The following is a 19,585-nucleotide window of genomic DNA, read 5'->3' as shown; positions in this document are numbered from 1 at the left end:
CTGATAAATGTTCTTGATTAGGCATAGCCAGTGGCGATTTTAGCATGTCGATCTTGGTGGGACAAACTAAAACATTTTGGGGGGGATGCATGCCAACAAAGCCACTAAACAATACATTAACTCCACTATAACGGTGACAAACGGAGCCCACAAACTGTTAGGGCCTACTTAAAGCTGTCCCAACAGCAGAGCTTTCTTTTCAGCGCCATGGAGTGAATCCTTACCACCACTACAACTTGCTATCAGCGGAGCCTTGTCTGGCAGCTAAACAGTTCATTCAGCCTCATTTACTGATAAAAAAAAACATAGCTGATATGACTGACTTGCGTAAACAAATGTGGTTTCTACTGACAATTAAGATGTACAAACTATGGCATAAGGGAACAATGAGCGGATAGGAGGCAATCCGTCATTTCGATTAAGACATTAATGAACGAGCTAAGATGGATGTAGTCAATATAACTGTTTGTAAATCACTTTAGAAATGTACAGCAACATAATTTAGAACATGGGCCATTCTTACAGTATTCTCCCTGTACACCAAGCCAAAACCATAGGATAAATAAAGGGGGCATATAGACAATGAAAGCTCTTACAATATTCGATGATGACTTTTCTCTAAAACAGGCTGTAGGCTACATGTGCACCACCAAGTCAGAACAGTAGGCTAAATTATGAAGGGGTTAATGGACCAAATTATTAGGGTGAGGCACATGGGCTACTAACAGCTTACTACACAACATACACTTAGTCTTCATTTCTTAGCTACAGTATACATATCTCCCTGGCATATTACATTATTTATGCAGCAGCATACAATACATTTTTGGACTCACCGTTGTGCTGTGCTCACTTGAACAGGAAGGTCCTTCTTGTGGGCAAATTTTGTCATGTAACTTTGTCATCGAAGTCTGGCATTCTCTGGATTTATGGTGCTTTCAAGACAACTAGGAACTCTGAAAAAAACAAGGTTGAATCATGACGTCAGTGAGCTTCAGGTCGGAGATCTAGAAAGAGGTCCGGGTTCCCAACTTGGAATTCCGAGTTGGATGACTGTTCAAAATGTATGTCCCAGTCGGAGCACATTTTTTCAGAGTTCCCAGTTGTCTCGAACTCACTGAAGTTAGAGATTTCCCAGTTCTGAGTTTCCAGTTGTTTTGAATGCAGCAGAAGTCATACTTGATTGACAGCATGGCCAATGTATTCAACTTTTTCTAGCCCATGGTGTTGTGTGTGAATGTTTATCCTTTTAAGCTTGGAAAAGAGACCCTTAAACCCAGACTTGGACCACACCCCCTCTCCACCAAATAGAAGGCAGGGGAAGCAAAATAGTGATTGCTTTGCATCGCTTGCAGTTAGCCACTGATTCCTTCCAAACCACTCATTGTTGAATTTGTGATTTCCAACTTGTTGCGTAATGTTTATGTCCAATGTCTGATGAGCACGTTTTATCTATAATTTCTCTTCATATGACAAGGATTTGCCAGTAGATTGTTGATGATGAACGCTTGTCTAGCTTGCTAGCTAAGATTTTGAAGGTATGACATTGACATGATCAGTCCAATCAAAGCTACAGTAGATATAACGGGCACTGATAATGTAAATCTATGGCAGCACCCAAGGGGGCTTGAACTTCCTAGCTCTCCCTGTAGATTTTGCGGTGATGAAGTGTCCCCATGAGTGACAGAACACTGAGCCAATCACTGCGCAACTAGAGAAGATTAAACTTTTTTTGTACATTGTTTGCAAACTGATATGTGACACATATTAATGCCAAAATAACATGCAAAACAGGCACATGAAAAAACATACACACACATATGTATGTATATAAATATATATATATATATATATATATACTGTGAAGCATGGGGGTGGAAACATCATGTTTTGGGGCTGTTTTTCTGCAAAGGGACCAGGACGACTGATCCGTGTAAAGTAAAGAATGAATGGGGCCATGTATCGTGAGATTTTGAGTGAAAACCTCCTTCCATCAGCAAGGGCATTGAAGATAAAACGTGGCTGGGTCTTTCAGCATGCCAATGATCCCAAACACACCGCCCGGGCAACGAAGGAGTGGCTTAGTAAGAAGCATTTCAAGGCCCTGGAGTGGCCTAGCCAGTCTCCAGATCTCAACCCCATAGACAATCTTTGGAGGGAGTTGAAAGTCCTTGTTGCCCAGCAACAGCCCCAAAACATCACTGCTCTAGAGGAGATCTGCATGGAGGAATGGGCCAAAATACCAGCAACAGTGTGTGAAAACCTTGTGAAGACTTACAGAAAACGTTTGACCTCTGTCATTGCCAACAAAGGGTATATAACAAAATATTGAGATAAACTTTTGTTATCAGGTCGTCTACGAGTGATTTAGCACCAGGTTCTCCACAAACATGCGGTGCGCATCAGGAGAGGAGCCGCAACTCATTCGGCCACACCCCGACCCTGTCACGAACGGCTCTACTCACCAGCCAAAAGAGGCAGGCTATCCCAGGCCAACCGAAGCTCCACAGCACTACGGTATTATTACGTTTAGGGGCGGCAGTGTAGCCTAGTGGTTAGAGCGTTGGATTAGGAACCGGAAGGTTGCAAGTTCAAACCCCCGAGCTGACAAGGTACAAATCTGTCGTTCTGCCCCTGAACAGGCAGTTAATCCACTAGGCCGGCATTGAAAATAAGAATTTGTTCTTAACTGACTTGCCTAGTTAAATTTTTTTGGACCAAATACTTATTTTCCACCATAATTTGCAAATAAATTAATAAAAAATCCTACAATGTGATTTTCTGGATTTTTTTGTCTCATTTTGTCTGTCATAGTTGAAGTGTACCTATGATGAAAATTACGGGCCTCTCTCATCTTTTTAAGTGGGAGAACTTGCACAATTGGTGGCTGACTAAATACTTTTTTGCCCCTCTGTGTTACGGTGCGTGAATGAGGACCCAAAAGCGAATCAACTTAAACAGAGCTTCTTTAATTACCAAACATAGGTAGGCTCAGATGGACCGGCAGATTCCGACAGGACAGGACAAGGTTACAGCAAACATGACGGCAGTCTGGTTCAGGCATGAATGACACAAACAAACAAGAATCCGACAAGGACAGGAGCAGAAACAGAGAGAGATATAGGGACCTAATCAGAGGGAAAAAGGGAACAGGTGGGGAACGGGGTGAATGGGTAGTTAGAGGAGACAAGGGACAGCTGGGGGAAAGCGGGGGAGAAAAGGTAACCTAACACGACCAGCAGAGGGAGACAGGGTGAAGGGAAAGGACAGAGACAAGACAACATGACAGTACATGACAGTACCCCCCCACTCACCGAGCGCCTCCTGGCGCACTCGAGGAGGAAACCTGGCGGCAACGGAGGAAATCATCAATCAGCGCACGGTCCAGCACGTCCCGAGAGGGAACCCAACTCCTCTCCTCAGGACCGTACCCCTCCCAGTCAACTAGGTACTGATGACCACGGCCCCGAGGACGCATGTCCAAGATTTTACGGACCCTGTAGATAGGTGCGCCCTCGACAAGGATGGGGGGGGGGGGGGAAGACGAGCGGGGGCGCGAAGAACGGGCTTAACACAGGAGACATGGAAGACCGGGTGGACGCGACGAAGATATCGCGGAAGAAGAAGTCGCACTGCGACAGGATTAATGACCTGAGAGATACGGAATGGACCAATGAACCGCGGGGTCAACTTGCGAGAAGCCGTCTTAAGGGGAAGGTTCTGAGTGGAGAGCCAAACTCTCTGACCGCGACAATATCTAGGGCTCTTCGTTCTACGCTTATTAGCAGCTCTCACAGTCTGCGCCCTATAACGGCAAAGTGCAGACCTGACCCTCTTCCAGGTGCGCTCGCAACGTTGGACAAAAGCCTGAGCGGAGGGGACGCTGGACTCGGCGAACTGAGATGAGAACAACGGAGGCTGGTACCCGAGGCTACTCTGAAAAGGAGATAGCCCGGTCGCAGACGAAGGAAGCGAGTTGTGGGCGTATTCTGCCCAGGGGAGCTGTTCTGACCAAGACGCAGGGTTGCGAAAAGAAAGACTGCGTAAGATGCGACCAATAGTCTGATTGGCCCGTTCTGCTTGACCGTTAGACTGGGGGTGAAAGCCGGAAGAGAGACTGACGGAAGCCCCAATCAAACGGCAAAACTCCCTCCAAAATTGAGACGTGAATTGCGGACCTCTGTCCGAAACGACGTCTGACGGAAGGCCATGAATTCTGAAAACATTCTCGATGATGATTTGTGCCGTCTCTTTAGCAGAAGGAAGCTTAGCAAGGGGAATGAAATGAGCCGCCTTAGAGAACCTATCGACAACCGTAAGAATAACAGTCTTCCCCGCTGACGAAGGCAGTCCGGTGACAAAATCTAAGGCGATGTGAGACCACGGTCGAGAGGGAATAGGAAGCGGCCTGAGACGGCCGGCAGGAGGAGAGTTACCGGACTTAGTCTGCGCGCAGACCGAACAAGCAGCCACGAAACGACGCGTGTCATGCTCCCGGGTGGGCCACCAGAAACGCTGGCGAATGGAAGCAAGCGTACCCCGAACGCCAGGGTGGCCGGCTAACTTGGCAGAGTGAGCCCACTGAAGAACGGCCAGACGAGTAGGAACGGGAACGAAAAGAAGGTTCCTAGGACAAGCGCGCGGCGACGGAGTTTGAGTGAGTGCTTGCTTTACCTGCCTCTCAATTCCCCAGACAGTCAACCCGACAACACGCCCCTCAGGGAGAATCCCCTCGGGGTCAGTGGAGGCTACTGAAGAACTGAAGAGACGAGACAAAGCATCAGGCTTGGTGTTCTTAGAGCCCGGACGATAAGAAATCACGAACTCGAAACGAGCGAAAAACAGCGCCCAACGCGCCTGACGCGCATTAAGTCGTTTGGCAGAACGGATGTACTCAAGGTTCCTATGGTCAGTCCAAACGACAAAAGGAACGGTCGCCCCCTCCAACCACTGTCGCCATTCGCCTAGGGCTAACCGGATGGCGAGCAGTTCGCGGTTACCCACATCATAGTTACGTTCCGACGGCGACAGGCGATGAGAAAAATACGCGCATGGGTGGACCTTGTCGTCAGAGAGGGAGCGCTGAGAAAGGATGGCTCCCACTCCCACCTCTGACGCGTCAACCTCGACAACGAACTGTCTAGAGACGTCAGGTGTAACAAGGATAGGAGCGGATGTAAAACGATTCTTGAGGAGATCAAAAGCTCCCTGGGCGGAAACGGACCACTTAAAGCACGTCTTGACAGAAGTAAGGGCTGTGAGAGGAGCTGCCACCTGACCGAAATTACGGATGAAACGACGATAGAAGTTCGCGAAGCCGAGAAAGCGCTGCAGCTCGACGCGTGACTTAGGGACGGGCCAATCAATGACAGCTTGGACCTTAGCGGGATCCATCTTAATGCCTTCAGCGGAAATAACAGAACCGAGAAATGTGACGGAGGAGGCATGAAAAGTGCACTTCTCAGCCTTCACAAAAAGACAATTCTCTAAAAGGCGCTGGAGGACACGTCGAACGTGCTGAACATGAATCTGGAGTGACGGTGAAAAAATCAGGATATCGTCAAGGTAAACGAAAACAAAGATGTTCAGCATGTCTCTCAGGACATCATTGACTAATGCCTGAAAGACAGCTGGAGCGTTAGCGAGGCCGAAAGGAAGAACCCGGTATTCAAAGTGCCCTAACGGAGTGTTAAACGCCGTCTTCCACTCGTCCCCCTCCCTGATGCGCACGAGATGGTAAGCGTTACGAAGGTCCAACTTAGTGAAAAACCTGGCTCCCTGCAGGATCTCGAAGGCTGAAGACATAAGAGGAAGCGGATAACGATTCTTCACTGTTATGTCATTCAGCCCTCGATAATCTATGCAGGGGCGCAGAGACCCGTCCTTCTTCTTGACAAAAAAAAACCCCGCTCCGGCGGGAGAGGAGGAGGGGACTATGGTACCGGCGTCAAGAGCTACAGACAAATAATCTTCGAGAGCCTTACGTTCGGGAGCCGACAGAGAGTATAGTCTACCCCGGGGGGGGGTGGTTCCCGGAAGGAGATCAATACTACAATCATACGACCGGTGTGGAGGAAGAGAGGTGGCCCTGGACCGACTGAACACCGTGCGCAGATCGTGATATTCCTCCGGCACCCCTGTCAAATCACCAGGCTCCTCCTGTGAAGAAGAGACAGAGGAAACAGGAGGGATAGCAGACATTAAACATTTCACATGACAAGAGACGTTCCAGGAGAGGATAGAATTACTAGACCAATTAATGGAAGGATTATGACAAACTAGCCAGGGATGGCCCAAAACAACAGGTGTAAAAGGTGAACGAAAAATTAAAAAATAAATGGTTTCACTATGATTACCAGAAACAGTGAGGGTTAAAGGTAGCGTCTCACGCTGAATCCTGGGGAGAGGACTACCATCCAGGGCGAACAAGGCCGTGGGCTCCTTTAACTGTCTGAGAGGAATGTCATGTTCCCGAGCCCAGGTCTCGTCCATAAAACAGCCCTCCGCCCCAGAGTCTATTAAGGCACTGCAGGAAGCTGACGAACCGGTCCAGCGTAGATGGACCGACAAGGTAGTGCAGGATCTTGAAGGAGAGACAGGAGTAGTAGCGCTCACCAGTAGCCCTCCGCTTACTGACGAGCTCTGGCCTTTTACTGGACATGAAGTGACAAAATGACCAGCGGAACCGCAATAGAGACAGAGGCGGTTGGTGATTCTCCGTTCCCTCTCCTTAGTCGAGATGCGGATACCTCCCAGCTGCATGGGCTCAGCACCCGAGCCGGCAGAGGAAGATGGTAGTGATGCGGAGAGGGAGGCGACGGAGAGCGCGAGCTCCTTTCCACGAGCTCGGTGACGAAGATCAACCCGTCGCTCAATGCGAATAGCGAGTTCAATCAAGGAATCCACGCTGGAAGGAACCTCCCGGGAGAGAATCTCATCCTTTACCTCTGCGCGGAAACCCTCCAGAAGACGAGCGAGCAAGGCTGGCTCGTTCCAGCCACTGGAGACAGCAAGAGTGCGAAACTCAATAGAGTAGTCTGTTATGGATCGATTGCCTTGACATAGGGAAGACAGGGCCCTGGAAGCCTCCTCCCCAAAAACAGATCGATCAAAAACCCGTATCATCTCCTCCTTAAAGTCTTGATACTGGTTAGTACACTCAGCCCTTGCCTCCCAGATTGCCGTGCCCCACTCACGAGCCCGTCCAATAAGGAGAGATATGACGTAGGCGACACGAGCAGTGCTCCTGGAGTAAGTGTTGGGCTGGAGAGAAAACACAATATCACACTGGGTGAGGAACGAGCGGCATTCAGTGGGCTCCCCAGAGTAACACGGCGGGTTATTGATTCTGGGCTCCGGAGATTCGAAAGCCCTGGAAGTGGCCGGTGGATCGAGGCGGAGATGGTGAACCTGTTCTGTGAGGTTGGAGACTTGGGTGGCCAGGGTCTCAACGGCATGTCGAGCAGCAGACAATTCCTGCTTGTGTCTGCCTAGCATCGCTCCCTGGATCTCGACGGCTGAGTGGAGAGGATCCGAAGTCGCTGGGTCCATTCTTGGTCGGATTCTTCTGTTACGGTGCGTGAATGAGGACCCAAAAGCGAATCAACTTAAACAGAGCTTCTTTAATTACCAAACATAGGTAGGCTCAGATGGACCGGCAGATTCCGACAGGACAGGACAAGGTTACAGCAAACATGACGGCAGTCTGGTTCAGGCATGAATGACACAAACAAACAAGAATCCGACAAGGACAGGAGCAGAAACAGAGAGAGATATAGGGACCTAATCAGAGGGAAAAAGGGAACAGGTGGGGAACGGGGTGAATGGGTAGTTAGAGGAGACAAGGGACAGCTGGGGGAAAGCGGGGGAGAAAAGGTAACCTAACACGACCAGCAGAGGGAGACAGGGTGAAGGGAAAGGACAGAGACAAGACAACATGACAGTACATGACACTCTGTATATATATATATATACACACATATATATGTGTATATGTATGTATGTATGTATATATATATATATATATATATATATATATATATATATATATATATATACATACATACAGTGGCTTGCGAAAGTATTCACCCTCCTTGGCATTTTTCCTATTTTGTAGCCTTACAACCTGGAATTAAAATTGATTTTTGGTGGATTTGTATCTTTTGATTTACACAACATGCCTACCACTTTGAAGATGCAACATATTTTTGTATTGCGAAACAAACAAGAAATAAGATTAGTCCATTCCAAGACATTTAATTGTTTCCCCTTAAACCACTCGAGTGTTGCTTTAGCAGTATGCTTAGGGTCATTGTCCTGCTGGAAGGTGAATCTCAGTCTCAAATCTGGAAGACTGAAACAGGTTTCCCCCAAGAATTTCCTTGTATTTAGCACCATCCATCATTCCTTCAATTCTGACCAGTGTCCCAGTCCTTGCCGATGAAAAACATCCCCACAGCATGATGCTGCCACCACCATGCTTCACTGTGGGGATGATATTCTCTGGGTGATGAGAGGTGTTGGGTTTGTGCCAGACATAGCGTTTTCCTATGTTCTCATCTGACCAGTGTACCTTCTTCCATATGTTTGGGGAGTCTCCAACATGCCTTTTTGGCACACACCAAACGTGTTTGCTGAGTTTTTTCTTTAAGCAATGGCTTTTTTCTGGCCACTCTTCCGTAAAGCCCAGCTCCGTGGATTGTATGGCTTAAAGTGGTCCTATGGACAGATACTCCAATCTCTGCTGTGGAGCTTTGCGGCTCCTTCAGGGTTACCTTTGGTCTCTTTGTTGCCTCTGATTAATGCCCTCCTTGCCTGGTCCATGAGTTTTGGTGGGCGGCCCTCTCTTGACAGGTTTGTTGTGGTGCCATATTCTTTCCATTTTTTAATAATGGATTTAATGGTGCTCCGTGGGATGATCAACGTTTCTGATATTTTTTTATAACCCAACCCTGATCTGTACTTCTCCACAACTTTGTCCCTGATCTGTTTGGAGAGCTCCTTGGTCTTTATGGTGCCGCTTGCTTGGTGGTGCCGCTTGCTTAGTGGTGTTGCAGACTCTGGGGCCTTTATATATATATATATATATATATATATATATATATATATATATATATATATATATATATACTGAGATCATGTGACCGATCATGGGACACTTAGATTGCACACAGGTGGACATTTTTCATTTCACTTCACCAATTTGGACTATGGTAAACCAACAGTGCTGCGAAGCCTTGAGGGCCGGATTTAATAATGGGAGCTACAGGCTATAGGTTACAGGCTAGGTTGGTTGCATTGTATTGCCATTGTAATGTAGGTAAGCTACAGTATACTGTGCTTTGGAATAGCAGTGTTTGCATATGTTTCCAGTGGGATGTTAAACTAAAAGCCCTTCAGAGAACCATGAAAATGAAATACAGTTGTGTCGATCCCAGGCCAGTCTCTGAGGTGAGCAGAGGAGACTGATGGGACATGATGGATGGAGAACACAGAAGTGCTGATGCGGAGAGATAGAGAGGCAAAGAGTGACACACATCCTGTAGCAGCATCCTCTTCATTTAAAACCCAACCACGCATCCTGCAAGTCAAGCAAGAACAGAATAAAATACATTCTGATGAAAAATGCAACTTGGTCTGCATAAATGCTACACTCTTATATTCTTATCAGGCTGGAATTTTCAAGATGTCGCCTAGTCTGGTTGCCATTATTTTTCCTGCCAATGCAGTTGGCTAAAGAGACAGAATTGTAACCATAGTGTACAGTACGTATCCCAGAGTGTCCCTTTTGTATAGCCTAGAGCCCAACCTGCCCCTCAGTCTACTAGGGAATAGCAGACTAGCACCACAACTGTCTGGCAGTTTAGAAAAACCCCATTCACAGATGAAAACAGTGAGAGTAGGCATAGCTGTTCATTGATGCTGGCCGGGGGTTAAATGAGTTCACTTCTCACACAGTGGATTTTTTTAGTCAGAGTCAGCCCAAAGTGAGGATGAGCTTAAAGTCTGTGAAAGTCTATGTGCTTGTATGGTAAATATCAACAGCCTAGTCTGGGTACCCAGATAATTATACATTTTCACAACAATAGTGTAGTATTCACAACTGTGACTTGTCTTCATCAGGCTTCCCTAAGGTGAGCTGAATTACCATGCCTTCAGGTAGAGACTGACAACGTTGGTGCGGTAACCCCCGAGAACATTGTGTGAAAGCTTGATCTACAGTGAAGACAATGCATGTTTTTAGATGAGACGATTCATCTATTTTCACAGAAATAGTGTCATTCACAACTGTAATTGTTCTTCTTCATCTGGCTTCACTAAGCTGAGAACATTGTGTAGAAAATGTTTTGGAGTCTGTGAAAGCTTGTGCTTACTTGAACTGAATAGAAGCACTATCAATGGGAGTTTGAGGTTGTGGGGAGGGGGGTCCTACCAGAGTGCTGCTAGCCAGGCACTGCTGCCAATATTTACTAGGACCAGATGGATTCTGCGGGGCTTTTTCAATGCCCCTGTAAATGTAAAGAAAAGACAGACAACCTACAGAATCAATCAAACAAAAGTGAGACATGTAGGCTACTAGGCTATACTAACAGGTGTGGCATGTCAATGATAGCCAGAAGAGTTGGCTAAAGTATAGGCTACAGATCTGGGACCAGGCTACCTCAGCACATAGGCTAGCTGTCTTCCAGGTAGATCAGGTAACTGTGCTGTAACGGACTAGAGCATAGGAAACAGTTATGACAGTTATCACTAGGGACTGCTTGGGCTGCAGTCAGTGACACATTTAATTCACACCTACTGTAGTGGGTTGGGCAGGCGGTGTTGAGAGGTATGCAGACAGAGAGTGACAACATATGATTTCCTTTTAGCGTTATTACTCAACTACGTGGGCAGCTATCTCCAGCTATTCTAAATGACTGCTGCAGCGACCTTCTACACTCTCTCAGTTTCTCTCCCTCTCTCTCCCGCTCTCTCACTCCCTCGCTTTCGCTCTCTCTCTACCCCCCTCTCTCTCCCTCTCTCTCGGGCTAAGACAGCTGTGTATTTAGGCCTAGGCAATAAACACACAGTTGAGTCTGGTCAAAGGCAGGATGTGGTGATTGTTCTCTAAGGTCTAATGACTGAAGAATTATGCTTGATATTGTCATATCCTGTCACTGAAAGATCTGGGCTTTGAGACCAACATGTTACAGGGACGTGTTTTGTTCAGAGGTGGAGGGAGCACTTGGTTTTGTGGATGAGTGGAGAGGGGATGACAATTAACTGTACATTTAGAATTTGGCTTTATTGTTTTCCTTTAATTGATTATGCTGCCAAACATACCCTCGTAAAGCTGACTATCCTACCGATCCTTGACTTGACGATGTCATTTACAAAATAGCCTCCAACACTCTACTCAGCAAATTGGATGCAGTCTATCACATTGCCATCCGTTGTGTCACCAAAGCCCCATATACTACCCACCACTGCGACCTGTATACTCTCGTTAGCTGGTCCTCGCTACATATTCGTCGCCAAACGCACTGGCTCCAGGTAATCTATAAGTCTTTGCTAGGTAAAGCTCCACCTTATCTCAGTTTACTGGTCACCATAGCAACACCCACCCGTAGCAAACACTCCAGCAGGTATTTTTCACTGGTCATCTCCAAAGCCAACACCTACTTTGGCCACCTTTCCTTCCAGTTCTCTGCTGTCAATGACAGGAACAAATTGCAAAAATCACTGAAGTTGGAGACTTATATCTCCCTCACTAACTTTAAGCATCAGCTGTCAGAGCAGCTTACCGATCGCTGCAGCTGTACATAGCCCATCTGTAAATAGCCCATCCAACCAAGTACCTACCTCATCCCCATATTTGTTTTTGTTTTTCTGCTCTTTTGCATACCAGTATTTCTACTTGCATATCCTCATCTGCACATCTACAGTGGGGCAAAAAAGTATTTAGTCAGCCACCAATTGTGCAAGTTCTCCCACTTAAAAATATGAGAGAGGCCTGTAATTTTCATCATAGGTACACTTCAACTATGACAGACAAAATGAGGAAAAACAATCCAGAAAATCACATTGTAGGATTTTTAATGAATTTATTTGCAAACTATGGTGGAAAATAAGTATTTGGTCAATAACAAAAGTTTATCTCAATACTTTGTTATATACCCTTTGTTGTCAATGACAGAGGTCAAACGTTTTCTGTAAGTCTTCACAAGGTTTTCACACACTGTTGCTGGTATTTTGGCCCTTTCCTCCATGCAGATCTCCTCTAGAGCAGTGATGTTTTGGGGCTGTTGCTGGGCAACACGGACTTTCAACTCCCTCCAAAGATTTTCTATGGGGTTGAGATCTGGAGACTGGCTAGGCCACTCCAGGACCTTGAAATGCTTCTTACGAAGCCACTCCTTCGTTGCCCGGGCGGTGTGTTTGGGATCATTGTCATGCTGAAAGACCCAGCCACGTTTCATCTTCAATTCCCTTGCTGATGGAAAGAGGTTTTCACTCAAAATCTCACGATACATGGCCCCATTCATTCTTTCCTTTACACGGATCAGTCGTCCTGGTCCCTTTGCAGAAAAACAGCCCCAAAGCATGATGTTTCCACCCCCATGCTTTACAGTAGGTATGGTGTTATTTGGATGCAACTCAGCATTCTTTGTCCTCCAAACACGACGAGTTGAGTTTTTACCAAAAAGTTATATTTTGGTTTCATCTGACCATATGACATTCTTCCAATCTTCTTCTGGATCATCCAAATGCTCTCTAGCAAACTTCAGACAGGCCTGGACATGTACTGGCTTAAGCAGGGGGACACGTCTGTCACTGCAGGATTTGAGTCCCTGGCGGCGTTGTGTGTTACTGATGGTAGGCTTTGTTACTTTGGGCCCAGCTCTCTGCAGGTCATTCACTAGATCCCCCCGTGTAGTTCTGGGATTTTTGCTCACCGTTCTTGTGATCATTTTGACCCCACGGGGTGAGATCTTGCGTGGAGGCCCAGATCGAGGGAGATTATCAGTGGTCTTGTATGTCTTCCATTTCCTAATAATTGCTCCCACAGTTGATTTCTTCAAACCAAGCTGCTTACCTATTGCAGATTCAGTCTTCCCAGCCTGGCGCAGGTCTACAATTTTGTTTCTGGTGTCCTTTGACAGCTCTTTGGTCTTGGAGTGTGACTGTTTGAGGTTGTGGACAGGTGTCTTTTATACTGATAACAAGTTCAAACAGGTGCCATTAATACAGGTAACGAGTGGAGGACAGAGGAGCCTCTTAAAGAATAAGTTAGCAGGTCTGTGAGAGCCAGAAATCTTGCTTGTTTGTAGGTGACCAAATACTTATTTTCCACCATAATTTGCAAATAAATTCATTAAAAATCCTACAATGTGATTTTCTGGATTTTTTTTCTCATTTTGTCTGTCATAGTTGAAGTGTACCTATGATGAAAATTATAGGCCTCTCTCATCTTTTTAAGTGGGAAAACTTGCACAATTGGTGGCTGACTAAATACTTTTTTGCCCCACTGTATCACTCCAGTGTTAATTGCTAAATTATAATTACTTCACCACTATGGCCTATTTATTGCCTTACCTCCTTTCTTCATTTCCACACACTGTATACAGATTTTTCTATTGTGTAATTGACTATACTTTTGTTTATCCCATATATACTCTGTGTTGTTGTTTTTGTCACACTGCTTTGCTTTATCTTGGCCAGGTCGCAGTTGTAAATGAGAACTTGTTCTCTACTGGCATATCTGGTTAAATAAAGGTGAAATAAAATGAATTATATCATGGATGCTGCACTGAATTTCTGTGCACTTCTTACATTTACAATAAAGGCTTTAAAAATATATATATATATATCCCTTTGTTTTCTCTCTGTCTTTCCCTTACACAGGGATTGTTGAGCTGAATAATTCATAGTAACAAAATAGTGGACCGTCCGTTTTTTGGTCAGGCAGAATAACAATGGACCTGCAGAGTGATTGACTAACACTGCCTCTCCAGTAGAGAACGTCAGCGCAATCATATGCTAATACATGCTTTGTTCGTTTATACTTTTCAATCGAGAGCTCTATTCAAATACAGAACTGCGTCAGTCAGTCGGTTGCTTTCTGTACTTGTAATAAAAAGTGAAGTATGTGTGTGTGCACGTGTGTGTGTGCGGGGTGTGCACTTTTTTTGGACCTATGCCATTGCTTATGCTCAATCATGCCAAATTACCACTATCATTCTGTTGTGTCAGCCAGCCTCAGCCAGCAATGAAGAAATTGAATGAGGCAGGTTTCCCAGACTGCAGTGTCAGTCAGTCCTATGGATAGCCTACACCTTCAGAACCTGTGGTCTCACATAAGACCTATTGATTAAGGCATAAGGGCTGTCCTTGAATGCCCTCAGTGGGTTCAGTGTGTGAGAAGAGAGCAGGTGACCCTGGCAGGTCGTGAAAGTGTTCAGCACAAAGATCACTGTGTTTCGCTCAAGTATTTGGTATTCATTAGAATCCACATTTAAAATGCCACACATACACACAATATTCAGGTCTAATACATTTTTAATTTAACTAGGCAAGTCAGTTAAGAACAATGACGCCCTACCCCAGCCAAACCCTAACCCGGATGACGTTGGGCCAATTGTGCACCGCCTTTTGGGACTCCCAATCACAGCCGGTTGTGATACAGGAATCGAACCAGGGTCTGTAGAGACACCTCTTGCACTGAGATGCAGTGTCTTAGACCACTGCGCCACTCGGGAGCCCACTGTATATAGTACAGTGCAAATTACAATGCAAGACATAGAAAATGGCTGTGTCTCTTCACAGTCCCCTTTGTGCAGTAAGGTGTTATTTTATCTGTTTGCATGTCTTGTGTTGTACCGATGAGTATCTGTCACTTATCACAAGGACACAAATGTGACATCAGTTCTTTAGGAACACAGAGGGCATGTTTTTAAGAGTTGTTTTGTTTGTGTGACCTTGCAATTCTTAGTGCACTAACTCTATAAAGGCTCACAGTCTGGGTTGTAAGGGTTTTATCTTGGTTTAATATGTCTATTCAGGATTGATTCAATAGTACATCCTGATGGGAAGGATCCTGATCCAGATATTTTATGAACATTGCACAGATGTGCAGCACAGTAGGAGCCATGCCATAAATATAGGTCAGGCCACCCCCCAAAAAGCACAGGGGTACTTTAGATATTTAAATGCATCTAGCCGGGTACAGTTTCCTCACATAATTGTAAAGCTCATCATATAGCCTAACCACCTCAACATGTAAGGGATATTGGGTGGCTAATCAACACACCAGCTACTGCAGAGAACACACCCATCTCTCTCTCTCGGGTTACTGCACCAACGTTGCCAGTTTCTTCCTGAAGGCATGGTAATTCAGCTCAGCTCTGTGGTAAATTAGAGGGTTCTGTTCTCCCCTTCCTAAAACAGAACCTCTGACTGTCTCTCTCTGCTGTAAAGCCTACCGCCCCTCTCATCCACTGTCTCTATTCCTGGAACAGAGGGAAGGAAGGAAGATTGTCTGTACACAGCACTGTGATACAGCACTGACAATTTAACAGCCAGTCCTCCACAGCTGTTGGAGAGAGGGGGGATACATCAAATCAAATCCAATCAAATTTATTTATATAGCCCTTCGTACATCAGCTGATATCTCAAAGTGCTGTACAGAAACCCAGCCTAAAACCCCAAACAACAAGCAATGCAGGTGTAGAAGCACGGTGGCTAGGAAAAACTCCCTAGAAAGGCCAAGATGTTCAAATGTTCATAAATGACCAGCATGGTCGAATAATAATAAGGCAGAACAGTTGAAACTGGAGCAGCAGCACAGTCAGGTGGACTGGGGACAGCAAGGAGTCATCATGTCAGGTATTCCTGGGGCATGGTCCTAGGGCTCAGGTCCTCTGAGAGAGAGAAAGAAAGAGAGAATTAGAGAGAGCATATGTGGGATGGCCAGTCCTCTTCTGGCTGTGCCGGGTGGAGATTATAACAGAACATGGCCAAGATGTTCAAATGTTCATAAATGACCAGCATGGTCGAATAATAATAAGGCAGAACAGTTTAAACTGGAGCAGCAGCACGGTCAGGTGGACTGGGGAGAGCAAGGAGTCATCATGTCAGGTATTCCTGGGGCATGGTCCTCCGAGGGAGAGAAAGAAAGAGAGAATTAGAGAGAGCATATGTGGGATGGCCAGTCCTCTTTTGGCTGTGCCGGGTGGAGATTATAACAGAACATGGCCAAGATGTTCAAATGTTCATAAATGACCAGCATGGTCGAATAATAATAAGGCAGAACAGTTGAAACTGGAGCAGCAGCACGGCCAGGTGGACTGGGGACAGCAAGGAGTCATCATGTCAGGTAGTCCTGGGGCATGGTCCTAGGGCTCAGGTCCTCCGAGAGAGAGAAAGAAAGAGAGAAGGAGAGAATTAGAGAACGCACACTTAGATTCACACAGGACACCGAATAGGACAGGAGGCTGAGACAGGATGGGTCAGGAGACCCAGATACATGCATCCAATGTCATTGAATGGTTGTTAATGCATTGGAGATGGTTTAGCATGACTTCAAGTTCACTTTCCTCAGAAGGCCTAGTTGTTCAGTCATTGCAAAACATTTAGTCAGCAGCACTTTAAAGATGGAATCTGCATTAGGGGAACAGCGCCATTGTCCGCCCCAGCAGCTTTCATCTAGTTTTTGTTCTGTGGATTTATCAGAGGTGTGGTGCATCGAGCAGTGTGATTTTAAAAAATGCAGTGTATATTCTGCTGTTCTATCTTCAGGCAATGATGGCCAAGGGGGGAAAAACTGTGTTCGTTGTTTGCAGTAACTGCTTTGTTGTTGTAGCATCCCAAACGGATGTGGCAGTTTCACCATGAAGGATTCCAGCTTTAAGATCAGGGGCCTCATTTAACAACCGTGCGTAAATGTTGTACTAAATTCTGGCGTACATGGCGATTCTATGATTTGCGTGCGCAACAAATTATTGGGATTTATCAAACTGTCGCACGCATCATATACTGTATGAATGTTTTCAATGAATAATCCGACCATAATATATTTGTGGGCTCGTGAACGAGCGCTACAACCCCGCCTGGAAAACGCCCTCCATTCACCATTTTAAGGTAACATAACGCCCTCATTTGCTGTATGATTTGGAGGTGTTGGAACTTGACAATGATCATAAAAAAATATATATCGCAATGGCAAATGTCATCAGATTTCTGTAGAGGCGTGGGCAGAATGTTTTAATCTTTTGCAGGACTTTAAAAAAAAATGTCACGTGTAGCGAGTGCCAAACACAAGATTGATAGACCTTTCGAACAATTTCTAAGTAAACGCTACTACAGCCACCACGTCTATACAAAATACGAATTCCTGTTCAATACTTAGTTTATCAATATATTGTATTTCTATCTCCTGCCTTGGTATATAGGCTCTGAGATTAAATAGGCTATTATGTTCCGCTCCTATCGCACAGCAATACTGTAGCCTACAGTCTGTTTACTGTCGCGCATAGGTACCAACTGCAAATGCATGTTTTATCACTAGGCAAACGAGTTAATGTTTTTATTAGCCTACCATTATTATAATTCCTGTGCATCAAATCTTCATGTACACCTAAAGAACAATATTTGCTTGCAATGCAGTTGATCAACTTGTGTGCGTGCACACATGGTTTGAGATTTGCGTGGAGAAGCGCACACTTTCCTGTCAAGTTCAAAATGGATAAATACCAACCTTTGTGGGAAAACTGATGCACGTATTTTTTGTGCGCACGCACTTTGATAACTGAGGCCCCTGAACAGAATTCGGTGGGAGCTGAATGGGACGTAGTCATCAGAGCAGTCCTGAACTCCCCATATGACCTGCTATCTAACATCATCAGACATAGAGGAATCAGTACCTGGAGGAACTGATTCATTTAATCATACATCCTTCATTCATCTGAGACATATAATATGGCTTTAATGTATTCATTATTCATTTTATGACATATACAAAAATATGATGCATTCACATTCAGTAGGCTACTTAAATTATCAGGTTGACAAAGTTAATGTACAGTTCCCACACAGGGCAGGAACAAAGTAGCAGTATCCCTTCACGACCAGAGATCCCTGTCCTGAAGTGTCCTCGACCTGCACCTGGTGTTGTTCCTCTGTCCCGGAAAGTCCTCACTAACCCCACAGCCACAGTATTGGGCCACTAGAGTGTGTTTGTAAACATAGACAGGTTTGCAATGTAAACATACAGATAGCATTCAGTGTAACTAGGTGAAGGGGTGTAGGTGCGTAGTGTGTTTGTCGGAGGTGGGGGGGATACCAGCAGAGATGAGCTCATAGTCTGGGACTTAGCCACGGTGTGTGTGTGTTCGCCTCCACTTAATGGGAGTGTTTGTTTACTAACATGGATGTTTTTTTCATAATGCCTTTACTGTTATAATATGATAGATATGATAGTGGTGCATATGATAACAGCATTAACACATCATAGATGATCACTGACTGTGTTTTGTCTCATTGTGAGATGAATCTTGCTAAGCTAAACTTCCACCTAAAAAGCAAGTCTAAATCATAAATTGATGTCAATGGGAGGTTTATGTGAAAATGTGCGTTATGTGCATGTTCTTCAACAATATAACCAGGTATCTGATTGTATTGTTAACATGTGTTTGTGTCTCCAGGTCCCCCATACAGGTGTCTGGCACGGTGGCAGCCCCTCTGCTCTCCTGAACATGAACCACTATGCCAATAAGAAGAGTGCAGCAGAGAGCATGCTGGACGTAGCCCTGCTCATGGCCAACGCTTCCCAGCTGAAGGCTGTCCTGGAGCAGGGGCCAGACTTCTCCTTGTACACTCCCCTCATCACTCTCATCAGCATCTCCCTCAGCCTGCAGGTCACTGTGGGGGTCCTCCTCATCTTCATCGGTGAGGATAACAACACTGTATCTCTGGAGGACATTTTTAAACGAAGCGTATTGAATGCAACACTTTTGCGTTTGCATCAAATAGGCCTACATTAGACAGTTGCATTCTAAACCTGCGTAATGATTGCTGTATTATGGACTCTTTTGACACTAGCCCCGCTCATGCACGCTATCTAAATGGAGCCGCTTGTGTCTGTCAATCTTCATGAGCCTTTTGTGTCTCATCTTCATCAGTGAACATGTGTTTTATAACTTCCTCCTCCCTCAACACTTTGTGTTGACCTTAACTGAGGACGACCTCATACCTATCAAGTCCAATGTTTCCTGACATACAACCAATTACCTACTGCAGCGTTGCTGAGGTGCTGTAGCCATGGCAACTAGGCATGTGACCAGGTGTGTGTGTGTGGACGTGTGGACGTGTTTAACCATTCTTGTGGGAACCAGAAGTCCCACAAGAATAGTAAACAAACAAAAATTTGACCAACTGGGAACATTTTGTTGGTTCCCACAAGGTCAAATGCTATGCTGTTGAAGATTGAATTCTTCAGGTGTGACTGTACAGGCTGACAGTGACCTTGATCTTCAGCACTGGACAGAGACTGCTCTTCATCATGTCGACATCACAGAGACTGCTCTTCATCATGTCTACATTACAGAGA

General features: G+C 45.5%; 1 protein-coding gene across 4 annotated transcripts in view; it reads left to right on the top strand.

Annotated features, from left to right (window-relative positions):
- LOC110492425 (ninjurin-1) overlaps nucleotides 1–19,585 on the top strand; it is a 30,211-nt gene that overhangs the window by 2,265 nt on the left and 8,361 nt on the right. For 3 of the 4 annotated variants that reach the window (XR_002469002.2, XR_002469001.2, XM_021566739.2), the window contains exon 2: nucleotides 18,681–18,924. Coding sequence is in view for 2 of the 4 variants with exons in the window: in XM_021566739.2 (XP_021422414.1) it covers nucleotides 18,681–18,924 (244 nt within the window). In the remaining 2 variants the exon portion in view is untranslated. Of the gene's footprint in view, nucleotides 1–16,570; nucleotides 17,119–18,680; nucleotides 18,925–19,585 lie in introns of those variants that run through there. The other variant, XM_036947401.1, reaches the window with a different exon arrangement.

The sequence above is a fragment of the Oncorhynchus mykiss genome, chromosome 16, assembly GCF_013265735.2.
Source record: "Oncorhynchus mykiss isolate Arlee chromosome 16, USDA_OmykA_1.1, whole genome shotgun sequence".
NCBI classification, from domain to species: domain Eukaryota; kingdom Metazoa; phylum Chordata; class Actinopteri; order Salmoniformes; family Salmonidae; genus Oncorhynchus; species Oncorhynchus mykiss.
This window is presented reverse-complemented; position numbering and strand designations above follow the sequence as displayed.